Below are 21,321 nucleotides of genomic sequence, written 5' to 3'. Positions count from 1 at the left end.
TTGATTAACTTTTGAATGCCCCTCTACTTCACCTAGTTCAGTGCCAGACACACATTCCATAAATACCACTTGATGCTGATGAGCAGAGACAGAGCTAGAACTAGGGGAAGAATTACAATAAAACTAGAATAAACTGAAGGAGGAGAGGAGTATATGAGAAGAGGACCACAAGTGAATGGGAGAGAGAGAAGCTAGGGCTTGAAGAATTGGGGGAAGTAGGGGATCTTAGCCCACTTGGTCCTTCAGCAGTACTTCTATCTGCTACTTTCCACCCCTCTCTTTAGAAGGACAGGCTCCAGGAAACTAGGGACAATTACTGCTCAGCAGAGCACATGGTAAGTCTCCTTGCTACTATTTAGGCACCAATTAGTATATTCATATTTCTTCATGAATATGCTAATCTACTAGAAGATACAGCTTAGTTTTAGACGGTATGGGTGGGCCACTGAAAACCTCTTTCAAACTAAATCTGTGTTACAGGACAAAGAGCACTTGAGTTCAATGAATCCTAGTTTACTTTTTCTTTATAGCCTTTCCTTGTTCTGTTGTTTATGAATGCAAGGATAGCTCTAATATGCATTTATTGAGTAATTATTTTATGCCAAGCACTGTGCTAGCTGCTATCACATCATTAATGCTTTCCACCAACCCAGTGAGGCAGGTACTACTTCTTTTCCCATTTTCCAGATAAGAAAACTTGACACTCAGCGTGGTTATGTACCTTGTCCGTAAGCCAGAATTCAAGAAACTCAGGTTTGTCTGACTTCAGGGCCCAGTGTTCTTAACCACATTGTCAGATGAAATTAAAAAAAGAAAAATTATCAACCCAGTATAAATGCAAGGAAGTATACTTTCACTGTATTGACTCAGCAGGTGATTTATTCACTAAGCAAGTCCAATTAAATCACTGAATTAAGAAGGAATTTAGTCACTCAGACTTTAATCACTAGAATGTTGGTATAGGAATGGATTTAGTTTGCTTGAGTTCAAATCCCAGTTCATCACTTACCAGTTGAGTGACTGTAAGCAAGTCACTTAACATCATAAGCCTCAGTTTCTTCGCCTATAAAATGAGGATAATAATACTGACTATATAGCTATGTTTTCAGGACTAATTAAAAAATATTGTAAAGTATCATGCCGTGTCTTGCATGAAATACGTGCTCAGCATATTCTAGATCACTTTCTTTCCTTCCTTCTTCCTTTTTGGGACCAGACCACTCACCTGTAGCTTTCATTTGAGGAAAACAAACTGCTCCTAAAACATTTTTTTGAAGAGAAACATTCTGAAAGAGAATATTAGGCTGATTATTCCCAAGCCTGAGCAAGGACAGTTGCCCAACTTTTATGTGAAGCATATTTCAAAATAAGCTAGAAACATGAACCCTTAGGAGAGTTGGAGTGGTCCATACCTCTGCTTCCTGGAGATTAGGACCAAATTGTGACATCATCTACTTTGTCGCTAAACTAAATTTCACAATTGGCATAGACTGTTAGATATTGATAAGTAAGGGCCAGCCGTTTCAAGCAAGCTAAGGCTAAGACAGTATAAGTGACTTGACCAAGGTCACACTGAAAAAATCAGGAGAACCCAGTTCTCCCAACTCCCTGTCTAGTGTTCATTCAGTGGTTCCTTTGTGGGCTCTCAGGCAGGTAAAACCTAGTCTTGATGCGTGTTCTTTGCAGGAGCTTGAACTGATTGAACTCTCAGGGTTTGGTACAAGTTTGATTGACTTAGAAAACATGAAGCTCTGTTCTGGTTCATATCAATCCATTAGCTACTGTGGCTTTCAAACTGTTAACATTTCTATTTTGTTTGGAGTTTAGCAAATTAGTATTGTTTCTCCCAGTTTTAGATTCATGGTTTGGTTCAAGTTCTTGCTTCTTTGAAATCTTCCACTGGGATTTTTGTTTTTGACAGAAACACTCGGAATCCAAGGTGGTTAACAGTGGGAATTCATTTGGAAAGATCAGTCAGGCTTGATGACAGCTGCTGAGAAGGAGCTCGGGTGGATTATAGAATCATTAGTGCTTACAGTCTGGAGCTTGAAGTCAGGATAATGGAAACTTGCAATGTTTTTTGGGGTGTATATGTTTGTGTGTTTGTTTTTATCAGGATGCTGTGATGTTTCATTTCCGTTCTTGCTAATCTGAGTTGAAACTGCTGCCTCCCACCTCATTGCCTTTTGGGCATACAGTCATGTTCTTGATATGATCCTCATCTGTTTGCTGTCGGAAAACAAGTTAACAAATAATTGTCTTTCCTGTCCTTATACCTTTAGTTTGAATGGCCCTTCTGAGGAACTTGAGGAATATGAATTTCAAGCTTAAATATGTGAAGGAGTTCAGTTGCAATGTCCAAAGGCAGAGCAGCCTGATTCTGAAATACAGTCTTTGTCCCCTTCAAATGGTTGTGGTTTTAAAAGTCTCAGGCAAGCCTCCTTTGACAGACCTAAAATTGGGCTGACACCTTTTTTAGTGGCCAGCCATGCCACAGGTGAGGCTGTGGTAGAGGGTTGCAGTGATGAGGCCCCTGGAAAACTGTGTTCCACCTGCCTGGCTTTCTGCATGCCAAAGGAAAATGAATTCTGGTGCTAGAGCTGCCAGTGCGTTTTCAAGCCCTTGACTGTTTACCTAGAAGTTGAAAGGCTGGGATTGCAGCTGTGGTGGTAAAAGGACCATTTTCAATATCTCAGAAGGCAGGCACTTTCCCGGAAGTGAGGTTTTGGATGATTCCAGCAAGTGTATTTCTGTTTAGAAAAAAAGGTCTCACTTTAGATTCATTCACTCTCCCCATGCCCTCTCCTCTCTTCTCCACTCCCTGCCCTCTTCTCCCCTTTCCCCTTTTAAGGGCTAACTTGTTCTTAGCAACCAGTCACCTAACTCTTCATGATTCATATTATCCATTTTTCCACATTGATTTAACATAGATTTTGGATACATATTTTATTGACATTTTCAGTGTTGGCAATGACATTCAAGGGGGCAATTAGAAAAAGTTTTCTTTCTTCTCACAGGAGGTGAGCTGGGCACTTGTTTAAGGACGCAGATGGCGTTGGAGGGGGCCAAGGGGAGCTGACATCTGATATTTCTGCTATAGCTCCCACCTTTCTTTGGCTGCTTCAGGATTGGACCATGTGAAAAGATACACACTTGGGTAACCAACATACAGATGGAAATCAGGACATGTGGGATTTGGCTGAACCAAAGGTCCCCAAACATTGCCTGGATCATTTAGTACCCCAGGTGTGGCCACCCCAGGACTTCATGTGCTAAAATTGTGTCCCAGCTTAAGCCAGCTGGTCACTGTATATATAGTATCAGGGCAGCTTGGAGCCTCATAAAGCATGACTTTGGATTTTTACCTTGTGGATTTAGATGTAGCCAATCAACCTGAATTCTTCCCCACAGACTGGGCAGCGAGGATGTACCAGGTTAATAGAAAGATTTAACAAAAGGCGATGTTCATACCCTTGCATTCTAGATGGGACATAATACTAGACCATACAAAGAGAAATGGACTGATTTTCCAGAAAGGAAGGAAGGGATTAGAGGGCTTCAGTTTTCTTTAATAAACGTTTGATGTATTATATATCAGATTTTTATATTTTTCTTTTCAAAAAATTTCCCCTCTGTGGAATTTTAAGAGCAAACAGTGCTCCCTTCTAACTTTAAAATTGGAGGAACTGGAGAATGTTTCCTGAAATTATATTGGTCCTTTCTTTTTGTTTTCCTTATGTGATAGAGGTGCCTCACTTCAGTCATTTAGGAAAGATTTGTTTCAGAGTATAATAATAATAACCCCATACAATTTTATGGCCCTTTACAATTTACAAAAGGGTGTTCATACCTATTATCTCATTAGCTCTTCACAGCAATCCTGTGAAACAGTCAAGATAGGTACTATTATGTCCAATTTATAGATAAGGGCGATTAGACTCGGAGAACTCAAAGGACTTGTCCAGGGTAACAGAGCTAGAAAGTTGTGGAATTGGAACCTAAACCCAGGTTTCCTGACCCAGCGCCAGTACTCCTTCAGTTGTGTCATGTTTCCTTCCTAAGAGCCTATCTCCTTTTTGTTGCTACTCATGATAAATTTTGAATCAGTCTGAAAGAATGTGCTTCAGTTTAGCAGATGGGTAAAACTGAAGCACTTACAGGTAAAGTGCCTTCTTAAGGTCACCTATGGAGAGAGTCCTGCACATGAGTTTTAACTTTTCATCTTGACTTTAACTGAATTATTTTTAGGAATACATAAATTGTTTTTCACTGTTAAATATATGCACAAGAGTTGTGTGATCCACTGGTTATAGGTGTGAAAGCTGTACCTGGCGAAAGGGACTAGGGATGAAAACTTTGCTTAAAATAATTAGCTTCTTGCCTCTTTGTTAAGAGATGCCGTGTTCAATATAATTTAATTTCTTTATACTTCCTTTGCTTCCAGTCTTTTAAATACAATTCTTTAGGGAAAATTAGCAAATATTCATTCTGAATGTTGATTTCTCAGGAACAAGCATAGCTGGAGGAAAGAGAAAGGAGAGAGGTGACTTTCCATGCTCTATGAGTGGGCAAACATTATTTTGTTTGGGGCTGCAAGCTAAGATTTCTTCTAAGGCATGCAAATTGTAAAGTTCTGATTTGTCAACTGCATGCTGTTCTTTAGGCACTGATGTATGAAATCCCGAACGAATTCTCCGATGAACATACTGCTAATTGCTTCTCCACCTGCTCTCCAACCTCCTCCACCCCACCCCCTCCACTTCCAATTCAGCCTATAAGTGTCCGTCATTGGAGATGGATGGTGACACATGCAGTAATAGCAATTCATAAAAGCCAGTTCCAGCCCTTGTCTTCAAGGCTCCTGGATTTTCCACTGCCTGCTTTTGTGTAAGTGAAGTGGATGGAAGTGCTACTGGCATCAGAATCCACCTCCCTATGCTCCGTTGCTAGAGCTCAGTTGCTCGGCTGGAGCTGAGCTAAACAGAAGCATAGGATCTGAGCTGAATTGTAGCTGTTTTTTTTTTTTTTTCCTTAATGGGGGGGTGGGTTAGGGCTAGTGTGTAGTAGGGGTTTGGGGTGTTTTGGCTTTTTTTTTGGTGGAGAGAAGAGAGTAAGAAGAGAATAACTCACAGTAGGATACAACGTGAAACAGTTCCCTGAAGAGTGTCACGATGTTCCTGGTACAATATACAGGTATAGTATGTTTTATTTTATCTGAAATTTCCCTTTTGTTTCAAAGTGCATTTCTCTCTTTTTTTATCTCCAGTTCAACTGTACTGAAGGACAAATAAGGTTCTAATGAGCTAAAGAAAATAGCTGCATAAAACATGCCTGCCCCTAGCTATAATGTTTTCAGCAGATTGCTGTGTAAAATCTGGGTTTTCTGTTAAATTGGTAGTTCCGATCTCTTAATTGTGCATGCTTCTCTGCTGTAGTCTTGTATTGAATTTCTTAAGTCTTATGTCTGCAACTGGTAGTATGTGATATAGCCTAGAGTGTTCGTACGGAAGACAGTGCTTTGGAAACAAAAAGCAATTTTTGAACACTTAGTATGTTGTGTTTCTCTTGAGTTTATTAACTCCTGTATTTGTTAATTGGTTGTCTAGATTTGGGATATAGTTAAGAGTAAGGTAACTTCAAATAGGAAGCATTCCAGAACACATTTGTTTGGTAAATTTATTTTTATTTTATTTAACTCAGATTGATGGACATTATATATTATTGTTGTTTGTTCTGCTAGAAAAAAGTGTTGGAAACAGTAAGGCTAACAATGCCAGCTCCAAACCATCTGTATCATAAGATAGTATTGGACCGGAAGTATTCCTTAAGTATTCTCTTAAGCTTTCAGAAACATGTTGGTCCCTAATAACGAAGAACTTGAAGACTGATCAGGTATTGGTGAATGTTGTTTAAAAGGCTTCTTATACAGCAGTTAGACAGAAAAGATCCTTCCAAATGAAAAAACCTTGAAAAAGTTTCACTTTCTTGCTGAACAGAACAGAAGCTTATAGTTCCTACAACCACATGTTTTGATAAGTTTGAATATCATTTATTGTCAAGGACTTTCATCTCCATTCTTGCTTTATTGTCCTTAAAATATTGTGCTCCTGTGCTTAAGAGCTAAAAGATTGTGTTCTGTTTTGATGCGTGGTTTGACAGTTGATTTTGTTCCTCATTAATTGGACAGCATGCGGATGATGTGGAGAAGTGAGTGAGTGACAATATTTCAAGGTTACACTGAAGAGCATACAGTGAACTTTAGTGCCTGGACCAACAGCTGCTTAATTGAATTGTCTGCAATTAAAGCAACAGCAGGTTTGTGTAGTCTCCCTGCAGCCTGTTTATTTGAATTTATAGCTTCAGTTTCTTCTTTGGGTAGCAGTTGGTTTGTTCACTAAGAGTTGGAGAGTTGTGCTTGTTGGATGTTTTCTCCATACTCCAATGTTTGCTTGACTCTACAAGAGCCATCTCTCTACATTTTTAATGTGAGAAGTTGTTGAGGTTTTTCTCTTTGGATTAAAACCAGAGAATATCTCGTTTTCTCCATTACAAAAGTAAATAGATACATTGTCATGGAAAATATTGCTTTGTTCATTAAACAGAGGTTTCTCATGGACCTGTGTTATTGGTTTAAATTTCTGGCAGTGAAAAATTTTGGACTTTATTATGCTACTGGAATTACTATATCTGGGAAGAACTTCTCTATGCTAATAAAAGTGTTTGTGTTAAAAAAAAATAGTGACATTATCTCCTTGCCATCTCTCAATTCAGAGTGACTTAATGAATAATTTCAAATCCTACTAGGTGGCTTTTATGACTGAACTTTATTTGTACGCTAATAGTGAATACATATTTAATTCCTTCATGGTTTTATGCTATTAAAAACATAATTACAGTATAGTTCTTGGTTATTGATTCATAGTGGGTGTGGTATTAAACATTTACAGAATGATTTAACATTTACTCGATCAGTTTATACTCAAACAACCCTGTGTGAGGTCAGTGGCATTGTGATCTCCATTTCAGAGGTAAGAAAACTGAGACTTAGAGAAGTAATTGGCCCGAGGTCTCACAGCTAACAAGTGGCAGAGCCTGAACTCATGGGTTAGATGATCTGATTCAAGAATCTGTGCTTTTTTCTCCCTCTTACACCAGGCTGCCACTCAGTTAATGGATCTAGGCGAAGTTTGACTTAAGCTACTAGTGAAGAAGACTAAATTCAGTCATTTACTTAAAAAATGTGTTATTTGATAAAATTAGAGATTTTTTTCCAAACTATTTTAACCCAACATTTATTTTACTATGTGAGTGCTTTCCAGAATAATTTTACAGATATCTAAAGAAACATTAGTGTTTTGATTGATTTATTCATCAATATGAATGAAGGTAGAGTCTTGTGAGTTATTGGGAAGTAAAATGTTTTCCAATCTAAAAGATTAATGTGGAATATTTTCCTTCTAAAATAAGCTAGTGTGTTTTTAATTCTGCTTAACAAACGTATACGATTGTTTTCATGAATGTATCTGTATTTTAAAATATATTGGCCATGAATGTGAAGTGCTTTATGTTTTAAAATTTGAGTATTTTATCCAGATCAACAGAAAAAATATACAGCTAACTCAGTTTGACATTTCTCTGTTTATCTTATCTCACATCTAATCTATCTGTCTATCTATCTACCTACCTATTTATCTAAAGTAAACCAGCTTTCTCATCTTTTTAAGTTCCCAAATGGTTTCTCAATTTTAAATTCATTAGTTTAAAGGAAAAAAAACACACTTTCTGTCCCATTGAAGAAGGGAATACTGTGTAAAACTGCATTATCACTTCACCAGATGAACCCAGATACTCGAGTAGCTCATGTGAGTTCTCTGGTAAAACGTTGTTTAAAACCTCTTCAGGAAACATTCTTGAAGCAGTCATTCTTAGATCTGAATTTGTTAGAGACTGTGCCATGTACTGGGGAAATGACTGAATACTCACACCATAGAGAACTCTTCAGCATCTGACAATAAATATTTGAGAACGTTGTCAAGAAAATGAGCCAGAGATAGGGCAAGTATTGTTATGACCTGTTTATGAGACTTTTAGAAATATGATAATGGATATATTGTCTCAGATACCGTGTAATTAGAATTTATTCTTCTCTAAGATGATATCTTTATAATTTAACATATCTTAAAGTAAAGCTATTCTTATATTATTCCCTTCTAGCAAAAAGGAAGAGAGGATGATATAAAGCCCTTTTGTCATTCTTTAAACTTAAATGGAATTTGACGCTTAAAAAACTACAGGAGGGAACTTGGGGGAACCTGTCAGGATTAGAGGGAGGAGAAGTGGGGAACTAGGCATATGATTGGAAGCTCCATGTTAAACTTGGTTTCAGGTGGTAAATTTCCCGTGCAGTTGGAAGCTCTGGCTTACACCCCTCACTCCATTCCTTTTCCTGGGAACAAGCACTCTAAATATACATGAAAAGCAGCTTTTTAGGGCTTTTTAAGAGATTGACATTTTCTGATAGGTGAAAGAAAATGTCTTTCATCTGCAAAATAATATTTTTTCTGTGCTGTTTGAGACCAGGAAAAATTAGAGAGGGAGTCCATTTCTAGGTTCTGGCTGTTTAGAGAGCTGAAGTTGGTCGTCTGATGGATTTTCTGTCAGTACACTGTTGAGTGCATTTTAGGGGAGTGAAAAACAAGTCTTATATATGGGGGTATAAGGACTAGTGTACATCAGCCAGTGGTGTGCTAGAGCTTACTAGCTTACTTAAGGGGATCACTAAGAATATTTACAAATTTAAAAACTTGCTTGTATCTGTCTTCTTCCAAAAAAGAGTTAAGATACTCATTATGAGTAGTAGTTAAGGCATACTGTCTATGCAGGACAGTATACTGCAGATGCCCCTTGGGCTGCTAAACTATACTGATCACCATCCCTTGGATATAGCAGTGATGCCTTCAAGGATTATTGAACATAGCACAATTTAGTGTGTCTCCCACTCACACATACACATGATAACAATAGCTAACATTTATTAAGTGTTTACTGTGTGCCAGGCCATGTTAGAAATAGCTTGTATGTATGAACTCATCAACCTTCACAGCACTCCTATGAGGTAGATAGTATTATTTCCATCTTAAGGGTAGAAAAACTGAGACACAGAGTTTAAGTAATCTGCCTACCAGGTTACACAGTTACTAAGTAGTAGAATCAGGATTCTGTCACAGGAAGTCTGTCTCCAGAGCCTATGCCCTTAACTACTATGCAATATGTTGTATCTCTTTAAGGGCGCTTCACTGAAGAAGCTATTTGACCACTCATGTGCCACCCATAGCAGATATCCCAGTGTCCAGGCCTTCAGAAGACATAGACAGTGTAGAGCTGTCTGTTCACCAGACGGCTGAAAATTCAACTTTCTTTCTGACCCTCATTGCTGCTACTCTCTATTGCCAGAGTCATGGTGGATCCTTGCATCCCCAGCAGCTTCGGAGCACTGCCGCTACTCAAGTTTTGTCTCCAGATTTTCAGCTTAAAAAAGAAACTTCATATTGTGTTGTTTCTCTCTCAATTCTCAGCTTTTTGAAAGAACAAACATTGCCAACCAGAGTGCAGTTTTTCTTCTTTGCAGCCAAATGACCAAATCATAGCACGTCTTCCCTGCATCTACTCTCTCCTCACTCCATTTTATACCTAGCTGTTAGTGTTCTTCCAAAATGAAGATCTTATCATATCACTAGTCTCCTCAAACACCTTGTAAAGGATTTGGGGTTTTTTCTCCAAAGAGGAATTTAGAGCCATCCACAGTCTTGTCCCAGGCACCCAGAATGCACTTACAGCCCTGTGTCCCACTATACAACCTTCTCTAAACCCTATCCACCAGCCACCCTAGACCACTTCTGGGTCGCCAGGTACACTCCAAATTTTCAAGCTCTTGTGCTTTTCCTCATACTGTTCTCTGTATTTTAATTGCCTTCCACATCTTCAACAACCCTCGAGCTAATCAACATTTAAGGTTCACTTCAGATGACACCTGGTACTGTATTATAATACTCATTTTTGGTCTATCTTCCCCCACTAAACTGAGTTTATTAAAGTTAAAATTCTTATTTTACTAGTACTTAGCACATAGCTTAGTGCCTTGTACATATTTAGCCCTTACATGCAAAATTCAGGTCTTCAAACACTGCATCACCAAAGAATTTTTCTCCTGTCCTGCTAAGTCAAGGTTCAAAACTGTTCCTAGAGCCTGAGAGTTCCAGAAACTGGCTAGATAGCTTCTGCTCTGCATATTCTGGAATATTCTGTTCAAAAGATTTGTTTCTGATGCGACTATCTTCTTGATTATTTTTCTCTATATTGATCCTTGCTCAAATCTACTATACCTTGAAAGCTCCTTCTTTTGCCTTTGTAGAACACTTTGCACTCTTGTAGAGATCAAGGGCTTCCCTATGTACACATATTAATACTTATCCATACAAGAAAATGAATCAGAATGTGTAAACTAATCATTGGAATTTTTTGATGCATAATCACAGTGTTTCTCAAAAAGTGGTTTAGAGACTACTCATGTCAGTGTTACCTAGGGCATATGTTTAAAATGCAGATTCCTGGATCCCCATCCCAGACCTACTGTGTCACTCTCTGAGTTATCTGCGTTTAGCAAACTCACCAGATGATTCTTCTGTACAACTGACTTTTGAGAACCACTGTCCAAAGTGAAAATTAAAATGTTAAATCTTAATCTATATTCTCTATGGATATGAATATTAATTACATTGTGGAAAAACTATCATTAAAATGGTTTGAATTTTTTTGTCTGACACTGAAAGTCTTGGTCTCCTGGTGTCTAGCCCAATGCTGTCCAATAGAACTTTCTGTAATGATTAAATATTCTATATCTTCATTGTCCAACACAGTAGCCATTAGCCACATGTGATTACTGATCACTGAAATGTGACTACTGCAACTGAGGAACTGAATTTTTAATTTTATTTAAATTTAATTAAATTGAGATTTAAATAGTTACATGTGGCTCTTGGCCACAATATTGAAAATCTGGAGCTATTGAAGTGCAGCTCCAGAAAACTTGGCTATCCGGGAGAAATAATACTCTTAAGGGTCTACATGGCCACAGTGATCATTATATTGATGGGAAATCAGACAGGAACATTGTCTCCTTTGACATATAGGGCATTGCATTTCTTTTTTTTTAATAGTTTAAATTTTAAAATTGGCCTATGCCCCTGTGGTGTAGTGGTTAAGTTCAGCATGCTCCACTTTGCTTTGTGGCCCAGGTTCGTGGATTTGGATCCTGGATGCGGGCCTACACCATTCATTGGCCGTGCTGTGGTGGTGATCCACATATGAAGTGGAGGAAGATTGGCACAGATATTAGCTCAGGGCTAATCTTTCTCAAGCAGAAAAAGAGGAAGATTGGCAGTGGATGTTAGCTCAGGGCTAATCTTCCTCAGCAAAAAAAAGAAAAAAAAGTGGCCTAAAGTAAGTTATCCTCAGAAGTGATTTAACAAATTATGATCTCAATTAAATTTAAATGAGATCTACACTGCATTTCTCATCAGTACTATTTTTCTAATCATTTTGGCTTGCTATTGAGAGCTGGCTGTTAAGCCTGATTTCTGAGCTAGGCATAAGATAGTTGAGTTAATCAGAAAAAAAAGATCTCCTAGCACCAATGTTTAGGTCATAGACACTTTTATAGATTTAGCTCTCATAGACCCTTTAACTATTCTCTTTATGACTGATCAGCCCCTTAGCCACTCATTACTCATTACTTTTCAGCTTCCATTTCTTTCTCTGGCACATCTTCCTTGAACCAGTAGTGTACCACTTTGAGGATGGTTTCATTATTAAATAGCATTGATACTATGGAAGAATGTGAATCAGAAATGGATTGTAGTTTCCACATAAAGAGACATAAATCTAGGTACTCTGTTTTATGTGGAGTTCATCATATGTATTAGTTGTACTCGGTGGCTTGCTAAAAAGAACCCAATGTCAGAGTCTATAGTATTGCAAAAATCACCATAGCTAGAATACTGTACTTGACTATTGCTGTCTGTGGAAACTGTATGACAAAACATTATTCCTGCTTAGCCTGCCCTCTGTTACCTAGATCCCAGTTCGTTGTATTGTTTCAGTTGCTAAAATTTTTAGGACATCCTGAAATTCCCTTCACTCCCTTCACATTCTTCACTTTCTTTGGCTCTGCTTTCTGTTTTCAATAGACAGCAGATCGCCGCACGCCCCCCCCCCCTTTTGTGCCATTCAAACTCAACTCCCAGAATCTATTGTTGTATCCAGCCTCACTGAACTGCCTAGAGGAGTTTAAAACGGATGTTTTAAAGTGCCACTCAGGGCCACCCTGGAGCACTCTGCAAATAGGTTCTTTTGTTTTGAGGACTAAAGAGATAGTACCACAGTGCAGCTACAGTTTTGAGAAATGTGTAAAGACAAAGCCCATTTGGAACTAAAGTAAATGTTTAACCCCTTCCCTCTCTCTTCCCCCAGACTACATCTGCAATTATCAGTGACATTTTTACTTCGTTTAGGAAGCCAGACATTTCTATCCTCAAAGAAAAAGTTCACTCTGATGGGGACCCTTCATAATTCAAACCAGGATGGAGAAGGCAAATATGTTTTAAAGATATATTATAGGACTATGCTAGGATCTTTACATAAGTTATTTCATTTAATCCTCATTAGCCCCCTCAACGAATGGTGGTTGTCCTCCTTACCCAAGGCTGTATATACCACTAGTCTACAGCTCTGTTTCCAGACTCCAAAGCCTGTATTCCTGTTGCTTTTTTACTTATATGTGTACTTAGGAATAGTTGTCTTTTCTATCTGTGAGTTTGTGTGTCTGTGTGTGTGTGTCGGTGAGAGAGAGGGAAAGAGAGAGAAAAGGAGAGAGAGAGAGAGAGGAGGTTCTCAGCACTAGGTGTTCCCTCACAAAAATCCCAGATCAGAATAAAGTGGGAGAATGTAAAGAAGACGCTCCCTGTGTTAACTGTGTACCAAACAGGAATTGCAATGTGTCCAGTTAAAGCTTCTGATGAAGAGGTTGCAAAGAAATCCTTCTTCAGATTCTTTACACTTTGTATTCATTGGCACTTCCATCCCATATACTAGACTGCTAACTCTTGCTGCTAAGTATGGTTGGCATTTTCCCAAACACTGCCCTTTGCTTTGGAGGTGGGGCAGGAACCGTAAAGAACTACAACTCTAAGATGCTCTTCTGAGTCATAGAAATTTGCCCAGCTTATTCAGTGGAAGTTTTACAATCTTGATTCACTTAAATTTGTGATAAGCAGTGTGAAGAATATAAAATAATTGTGACAACCCGTATTTAATAAAAATTACAATAATCTGCAAGTAAGTCAGACTATTCTGGAAAAGTTTTTTGGATGGCATATTACTTTTTTCTTAGTTATAAATATCATACAAATAGATCATCATCAAAAGTAAATTTGATTCATGCTTTTAAAAAGTCTACAAGTGGTAGGAGATAGTAAACTATATTAAGAGTGCAATATGATATGTCATTTAAAAGGCCAATATGTTTTTGAGTAACTGACATGGATATGGACAAATAACTTCTTAGCGCAAAGTAGTGAGAATCCCTTTTAATTGGTAATAAGACTGTGCCCAAGTTTCCATTCTCTGGAATTGAGATGCTTGAAATGGAAAAGAGCAATTGAAATGCTTAAGGGATCTAGGGAGAGTGGTTTATGAGGGTGGGATACAAAGTAAATACAATAAAGGCAGCTTGAGTAGTTTGTGAATATTGGCCCTCATGGCTATTTTGAGTGGTGTGAGCAATAAAGAGCACAATCTGGCAGAAAAAGGGATAAGCACAGGCAGAAATATGACCATTCGAGCAATGAGCCTGGAATTCCAGTGGTATCTTTTCCCCTCCCAAGTAGTGTTCCCTGAATGCCCTACCCACGGCCCTTGTGAGCCTTTTAACGTGAAGGGAAAGAAATGGTCTGGGAAGAAATGGTCTGAAGGAATTGAAGCGACAAAGGTATAATTGTTTTGTCAAATATATACAGCCATGTAAAATAAAAAGAACCTCCCCCCCCAGCAGCAAACTTTCCAGAACATTTCCTTGGCTGGCCTCATAGCAAGACCAGATGAAGCACAAGCTGTAGAGAAGAACCTCACTCTAACCTGGAATATGATCTAAAGCAATGCCCTTCTTGGAACTACTCCACGGGGATTTATTACTGGAAGTAACAGAAAGGCTATGTTAGAACATTAGAACACAGTTCCAAGGCATGAACCCTGAAGTTGGGATTTATAATAAAGCTCTGGTGTACAAGCTGGTCAATGAGTACAATTTCATTGCAGATGTTTTCCATTTGAGATTTTTGATATACGGCTTTCGTGTATGCCTAAGATGTCAGTGAGTCAGGAGAAGTCAGTCAGCACTACTTAGCTAGTACCTACCATATGTCTTGCCTGTACTTGACCAGTCCAATGAGAGAGGTGCTTGACTTGAAGCTGTTTAGCCATTTCTGATCCCCATGTCACTATTGGTAAGCTGCCCCTCCTAGCATGTTAAACTGTCCTCATCTGTTGTGAGACAGATGATGGATAAGCAGCTTTTCTCGTTGTATCTGAACTTCTCATTTTCAGTATAGAATCATTCCCAGTAGTTCTAAAATGTAAAGTGGAGTAGAGGACTGTTGCCCCAGGAGGTTTTAAATCTACATCATAATGGACCATCTGACAAATGATTCCACTTTATGATCCCAAGTTAAAGTTATTGACAGAGAGAAAAGCATTGCAGAATAGAGTGCCAGTTTCTTATGGCATTTGTGGACTTAGGCCAAAATATTTGAAACCTTCAGCCAAAGAGTTCATTCTGGAACTTTGGAAGCAACTTGTAAAAATGAGCAGCCTGCATATTCCATATCTGGTGAAAGAACAGAGGAGGACGGAAAGAGAGAAAAGAGAGTCCAGAATGATTTGTATTCATTAATTTAACTATTATCAGTGTTAAGTACAATGTATGATCCGATTTTTATTAATATTTATGAAGTGCTACCCTTAAAGCTGTAGACTACAAAAAGAGTAATCCAGTAGGTAGGCCCATTGCTAAATGATTGAGCCAGAGACAGCATATAAATGTTAGAAATGGTCTAAACCACAGCGTCAAGTTTTGTTATTTCATAGGAAATCACTATTGGGACTTATGAATCTAGTGAGAATATGTAAGTACTCATTTATTCCTGACTAACGAGGAAATGATTGAGAATGCAGACAAGGTTTACAAATAAATGTTTGTAATTATGCATTTTAATAGAATCTTACAGTTATAAAAAACCTTAAAGGCTATCAAGAAATATCTCTCCCCCTCCACCACATACGTATACAACCTGTTGCATAAACCCATCTACTCTATCCTCAAGCGGTCATCCAGGTTATGCTTGGATACTTTCAATAGTTTGGCACTTTCCACTATGAGGTAGCTCATTTCATCTTTGAATAGCTCCAGTTATTGAATGTTTGCACAAATGAGCCAAAATCTCTCTCCCTCTAGCCTTCACCCATTGCTCCTACTCTTATGCATAGTACCATTTACACAAACTAAAACAGGAATTGAGCCCTCTGAAGTTGTATTGTCTGGTGGCCCTGATTCTGCTTATCCCTTGGGGCTTACACCAAGCAACCTCACCCAACTTCCATAGGATAACCCCTCAAACGTTGGAAAACAATCATCATGTGCTTTTTTATTAACAGGTTTATTGGGGTATGATTTACATACCACACAATTCACCTGTTTTAGGTATATAATTTAATGATCTTTGGTATGTGTTTTGCAACCAACATCAAAAATCCAATTTTATAACATTTTCTTTACTCAAAGAATAAATAAACCTTGATCTCCTTAGCCATTATCTCCCTATCCCCCCATTCCCTCCAGTACTAGATAACCACTAATCTACTATCTCTCTATAGATTTGCCCGGGCATTCTGTATGAATGGGATCATGAAATATGTGTCCTTTTGTGTTTGGCTTCTTTCATTTTCACTAAGAATAATGTTTTCAAGCCTCATATATGTTGTACTAGATATCAGTACTTCATTTTTGTAACTACATACTATTTCACTATATTGCTATACCACATTTTGTTTATCTATTCATGAACTGGTGAACATTTGGGTCATTTCCACTCTTTGGCTATTGTGAATAATGCTGCTATGAGCATTCACATGTAAGTTTTTGTGTGGACATATGTGTTGATTTCTCTTGGGTATATACCTAGGAGTATATACTTGGGTCATGTGGTAATTCTATGTCTAACATTTTGAGGAGCCATCAAAATTGTTTTCCAAAGTGGCCACACAATTTTACAATCCCACCAGCCGTGAATAAGCATTCCAGTTTCTCCACAATCTTGTCAACTCTTACTATTGTCTAATAATAATAAGCAGCCATTCTAATAGATGTGAAGTGGTATCTCTTGGTTTTGCAAGTATTTTCTACCACTCTGTAGACTGTATTTTCACTTTCATGAGGGTATCATTTGAAGCACAAACACTTTTAATTCTGATGAAGCCAATTTATCTAATTTTTTCTTTTGCCACTATGTTTTGGTATCATATGTAAGAAACCCTTATCTAACTCAAGATCATAAAGATTTACTCCTATGTTTCCTTCTAAGAGTTTTACATTTTCAGTCCTTAAATATAGGTCTGTGATCCATTTTTAGTTAATTGTTGTGTGTAATATGAGGTTGGGGTTCCTCTTTATTCTTTTGTATGTGGATATCCAGTTGTCCCAGGACCATTTGTTGAAAAAGACTATTCTTTCTCCATTGTGTGATCTTAGCATTCTTGTCAAAAATCAATTGATGATAAATATAAGGGTTCATTTTTGCATGCTGAGTTCTGTTCCATTGTTCTGTATGCCTGCCTTGATGCCAGTACCACACTGTCTTGATTGCTATAGCTTTGTATTAATTTTTGAAGTTGGGAAGTGAGAGTCCTGCAACTATGTTTTTCTTTGCTGAGATTGTTTTGTTTATTCTTGGTCTCTTACATTTCCATATGAATTTTAGAATCAGTGTGTCAATTTCTTTAAAAAAAAGTCAGCTTGGATTTTGAAAGGGATTGCATTGAATTAATAGAGGGATTTTTAAAAGAACAAATCTCACTTAGAATGGGACCCCATGAAGGGTGGCTCCATACACAATTTCCATATACCCTTTCTCACCAGTAATGTCACTTCAGAACCAAAGCTTACATCTTTTACAACTAACTTTTTGTTTCTGAAGTATCCAGAATCCCCATGCTATAAATATGTAATAAAAGACAAACAAAATGAAATGCCCTGTCCAGTGGCCAACACTTCCCTTGCCTTTGACTGGGATTATTCCTGTCTACGTGAAGAAACCAAGAAACAAAGTTGAAGGAGAAAATTGGCTAAGTCAGAGATAGTTTCTTTTCATTCAGTCCCATCCTGGAGTGAGGGCATGTGTATATGTGTGTGTGTGTACGTGTCGGTGTCTATGTGGATGGTAAGTGGCTGTGTATGTGAGTCTCTTTGCATGTTTCTGTTTTATTTCTCTGCTTTCCCTCCTCTACTTTATTCCATTACTTAACACTAGTTTTTGCATTTGCTTCTTGGTTGTTAAGCTGTAGCTCTATATGATCTCCAGAGTTTGAACTATCTCCCTGTACTGCTTTGATCGCCTGTGCTGCCAACCTTGTGATGCTGGCTTATTGGCCTTTGTCCTTTCTTCCCACCTCTTACTACTAAGGAGTCAGTTGCTCTACAGAGCCTTTCTAGTTCCCTCACACACCATGCCTCAGATGGTGCCAACATTGTTTCCCAATTACAGATAAAACAGAGCATTTACCATTCTAGGCCATGACAAACACTTCTCAAAGTAAGGAGAGTAAAAGCCAGTCCTTAAGAATGAAGAGAATTCAATCAGGATTTTAAAGCTTAGTCAACTAGAAAGCTGGTGTTATATATTTCCTCTAGCTTTTTAAAAATAAATTCTCCCTGCCTTTCTTCCTTCCTTCTTTTCCCTTCTTCATTGCTCCCATTAGCATGATGATTGCAATGCAGAGGCAGATTGGGAATGAAGGTAGGTAATAGTAAGTATTAAGTCTAGGCTGATGCTGAAATCAAGTAGAGAGAGGATATGCCACCTTGGGGAAATATCAAAATATCAGAGGTTGGGGAGACATAGTTTGAAAAAGATTTCTTGCAGATTCTGGTATGATCTTCAATAGGTATTATACTAGCCTGGTTGAGAATCACTGAGAGAAGTAAAAATGACTGCTGTATCATCCATGAACATTTTATTTTTTATCAACGTAAAATGACTGCATATATCTTAATAAATGCTTTTACCTTACAAAATAAAACAAAAAAAAAACCCTGATGATGAAAAGAATAGAAAGTTACTTAGAACAACTTCACAGATGGTTTCCAATATTTGCAGTTTGCTATATCCTGGGGCCTAATGGGGTAAAAAGTTCTTGTAAATAAGGAGAATAGGCATGTGATACTGGCGGTGATACTGCATCTCTTGAGTTCTAGCAGATTATGTGGGGTAAGGGAACACCAACTGTCTGAAATGGACAAAGAGAAGAAAAATGCTCTAGGGGGCCTCTTCTGGCTTCAAAATACCTTCTCCACATACTTGTACTACTTAGAGATTCTGTATTGGTTGATGATCTCTTTTAAGATACAAATGTCTCATGGGAAGGTTAAGCCTCAATCATATTTTAGCATCAATTACTTTAATCAGATATTCAGATCCATTCCTATCTGAGGTTTCTGTTCCCCAGTGGCTTAGAAGGAAGGTATAAGGGAGGTGTGTGCATCTCTTTATCTTCTCCTTTACCTGTTTGATGATAGTATGGGGAGGAACTTTCAAAACACTTTTGTAGTAAAGAACTGAAGCATTGGAATAGGATGAAGGTGCAGGATATAGATTAATTTGACTAGTTTGTCGTCCTTCTTCACCTTTTAAAATCCTATCCAATTTACCAAACTCAAGTTCTACACGTCACAGAAAGCCTCCCCATCTTCTGCCAGCCAGCATTTATTTGCCCCTTCTCTGAACTGAAACAATATTAACTATCTATACCACCAAATCCAATGTTCAGTTGGTACTATCTCTCCTCCTATTCTTTAGTGAGTTTATATGTGCTAAACTTGTTCTCCTTATGCAAGACTAGTGATGGATGTGTACTATAATTGACTGTTGGAAGGAAATGATTGTAAGTTCTTGAAGGTAAGGACTGTACCTTCCTTATTCCTTACATTATTATTCTCCATGGCATATTGGACTATATATTTGGATCTAGGGAAAGATCAACCATAACTACTGTTATAATTAAGATCTTATTCTTTACTGTTGTCTACCTTAAAACCTGCATTTGCAAGTGGATGCTATGATGGATATGCTTCCAGAAATGACTTCAGTCACTCTGCCTAAGCTGGCAGCATTTTTTCTCTGCTTTGCACTAGCCTTAGTTTGTGGCACTGGCTGTTCCTGATGGCTAAGGCCTTGATACTGGCTCCTTCTCATAATCAATAGTGGGAGCACTTAGAAATGCCATTCGGTAGCTTCATGCAATAGGATAGGAGCAATGAAGAAAATATAATAGCTCTCTCTTGTTTCCCTTTTCGAAGTGTTAACTAATCTTATTGTGGTAATCGTTTCACAGTATATACATATATCAAATCATCATGTTGTACACCTTAAACTTACACAATGTTGTATGTCAGTTATATCTCAGTAAATCTGGGAAAAAAGATCTATATCTGATAATCTCCCTAGTTGTTTCTTTGTTAAATTTCTCTCTGTAGAACATAGAGGAAAAAAGTTTACTTAGAAAAAACCATTGGTTTTTTGACATAAACTCAAGCAGGTGAAAAAAAAAACACCCTTCTAGAAAGATAGGGCAGCTTTTAATTCTCCTAGGCAGTTGCTGGAACAGTAAAACACAGTAGCCATTGGCGGAGTGTGTGTTAAAGGGATTTATATATTTAATCATTTTCCCTCTGCACTTCCTTACGCTTGTACTACCTTGTAACATCAGGTAGAAAACAGTGCTGACGATTGCTTCTCTTTCCCCCAGTTGAAGTTTAAAATTATGAACGCTGTGTAATGAAATGGTGATTTTTATTCTGTCCTGGTGGTAAAAAGGGATTTGCTGATGTGTAAAATGAGACAAAGATAAATAACAAACAGATGTTCTCACAAAATGTTCATTAAATCTCTGCCTAGTGGAAGATGCTAGATTACATGTGTTCAAACTCTAAATGTGTTAGAGAATAAGGAGCTTTTATACCTTAATGCTCAATTTAGGAAAGACTATATAGCTTTCTCTGTAAAAATCATAGTAATCAGTGACTTATAGTCTCTTACTCATTTCACAGTGGCTTGTCATGACTGTTTTTAAACTTTTCTTATTGATTTTGACAGTTCCAATTATCCAAACAGACATCACCTTATTGAGAGATTATGAAGTGTGTTTAAGCCTGTATTGTAAGACCCTAAATAGGAGTTATCCAACATGTAGAAGTTATGACTTTTGCTTGGATCATCTCTAAAGAACTATCAGCCATGGAGATGTGATAGTGATTGCGGGAGCAGAGGGGTGTGGTTAGAAATGGGGAGCAGGAACAAAACCACCCTCACCTTGTTCCTCTTGCTCTTGCATAAAAAGTAGAAATTATAGTTCTTGACATAGTGTATTGCTTACAGCAAGGACTTCCTGCTACTGTAAGCCACTGTTCTGCTGTGCTAAGTGCTAGGCAGGTGTTCATTTCTGGTAAGTTGAAATATGTAGCTTATGTTACAAAGGTGGGAAGGAATGCCCAGCTTTACCTGGGGAAGAGGGTAGCCAGAGAAGGTAGCTCAAAGAGATGATATTTAATCTGAATCTTGAAAAATGGTGGCAGTTCCTTAGACAACATAAAACATTTCATTCAGAGCTAAGGGCATATGGAAAGACACAGAATCCTGAAACAACATGAGAAACTTTAGATGAACTCCCAGTGATTCAATTTGGTTTTGTGCTTCAGTTTCCTCATCTGTAAAATGGGCTTAATAATGATACCTATCTTACATGTTTGTGAGGACTAAGAAGTTAATATATGTAATTTGGAATAGTGTCTGGCATATATGAAGTGATTAATGTCTTAGGACTTATCATGATATTAATAGCTGGAGTTTGGCATTTCCATAGGAAAGTGGAGAAAAGTGAAACTGAAGTAATAAGTGGAGGGGGGCAGATTATAGATTAACACTGTGACGAAGAAGGTGT

General features: G+C 37.9%; 1 protein-coding gene across 29 annotated transcripts in view; it reads left to right on the top strand.

Annotated features, from left to right (window-relative positions):
• The window catches only part of ENOX2 (ecto-NOX disulfide-thiol exchanger 2), a 258,718-nt gene that overhangs the window by 9,781 nt on the left and 227,616 nt on the right, over positions 1-21,321 (top strand). For 3 of the 29 annotated variants that reach the window (XM_070258440.1, XM_070258439.1, XM_070258444.1), the window contains exon 1: positions 4,855-5,193. The exons of 24 other annotated variants lie outside the window; for them this stretch is intronic. In XM_070258440.1, the coding sequence (XP_070114541.1) occupies positions 5,172-5,193 (22 nt within the window). In that variant the 5' untranslated portion in view covers positions 4,855-5,171. Of the gene's footprint in view, positions 1-4,663; positions 5,194-21,321 lie in introns of those variants that run through there. 2 more of the 29 variants (XM_070258437.1, XM_014729171.3) reach the window with 1 other exon arrangement.

This window comes from Equus caballus, chromosome X, assembly GCF_041296265.1.
Source record: "Equus caballus isolate H_3958 breed thoroughbred chromosome X, TB-T2T, whole genome shotgun sequence".
NCBI lineage: Eukaryota > Metazoa > Chordata > Mammalia > Perissodactyla > Equidae > Equus > Equus caballus.
Note: the sequence above shows the minus strand (reverse complement) of the source record. Positions and strands in the feature narration are given on the sequence as shown.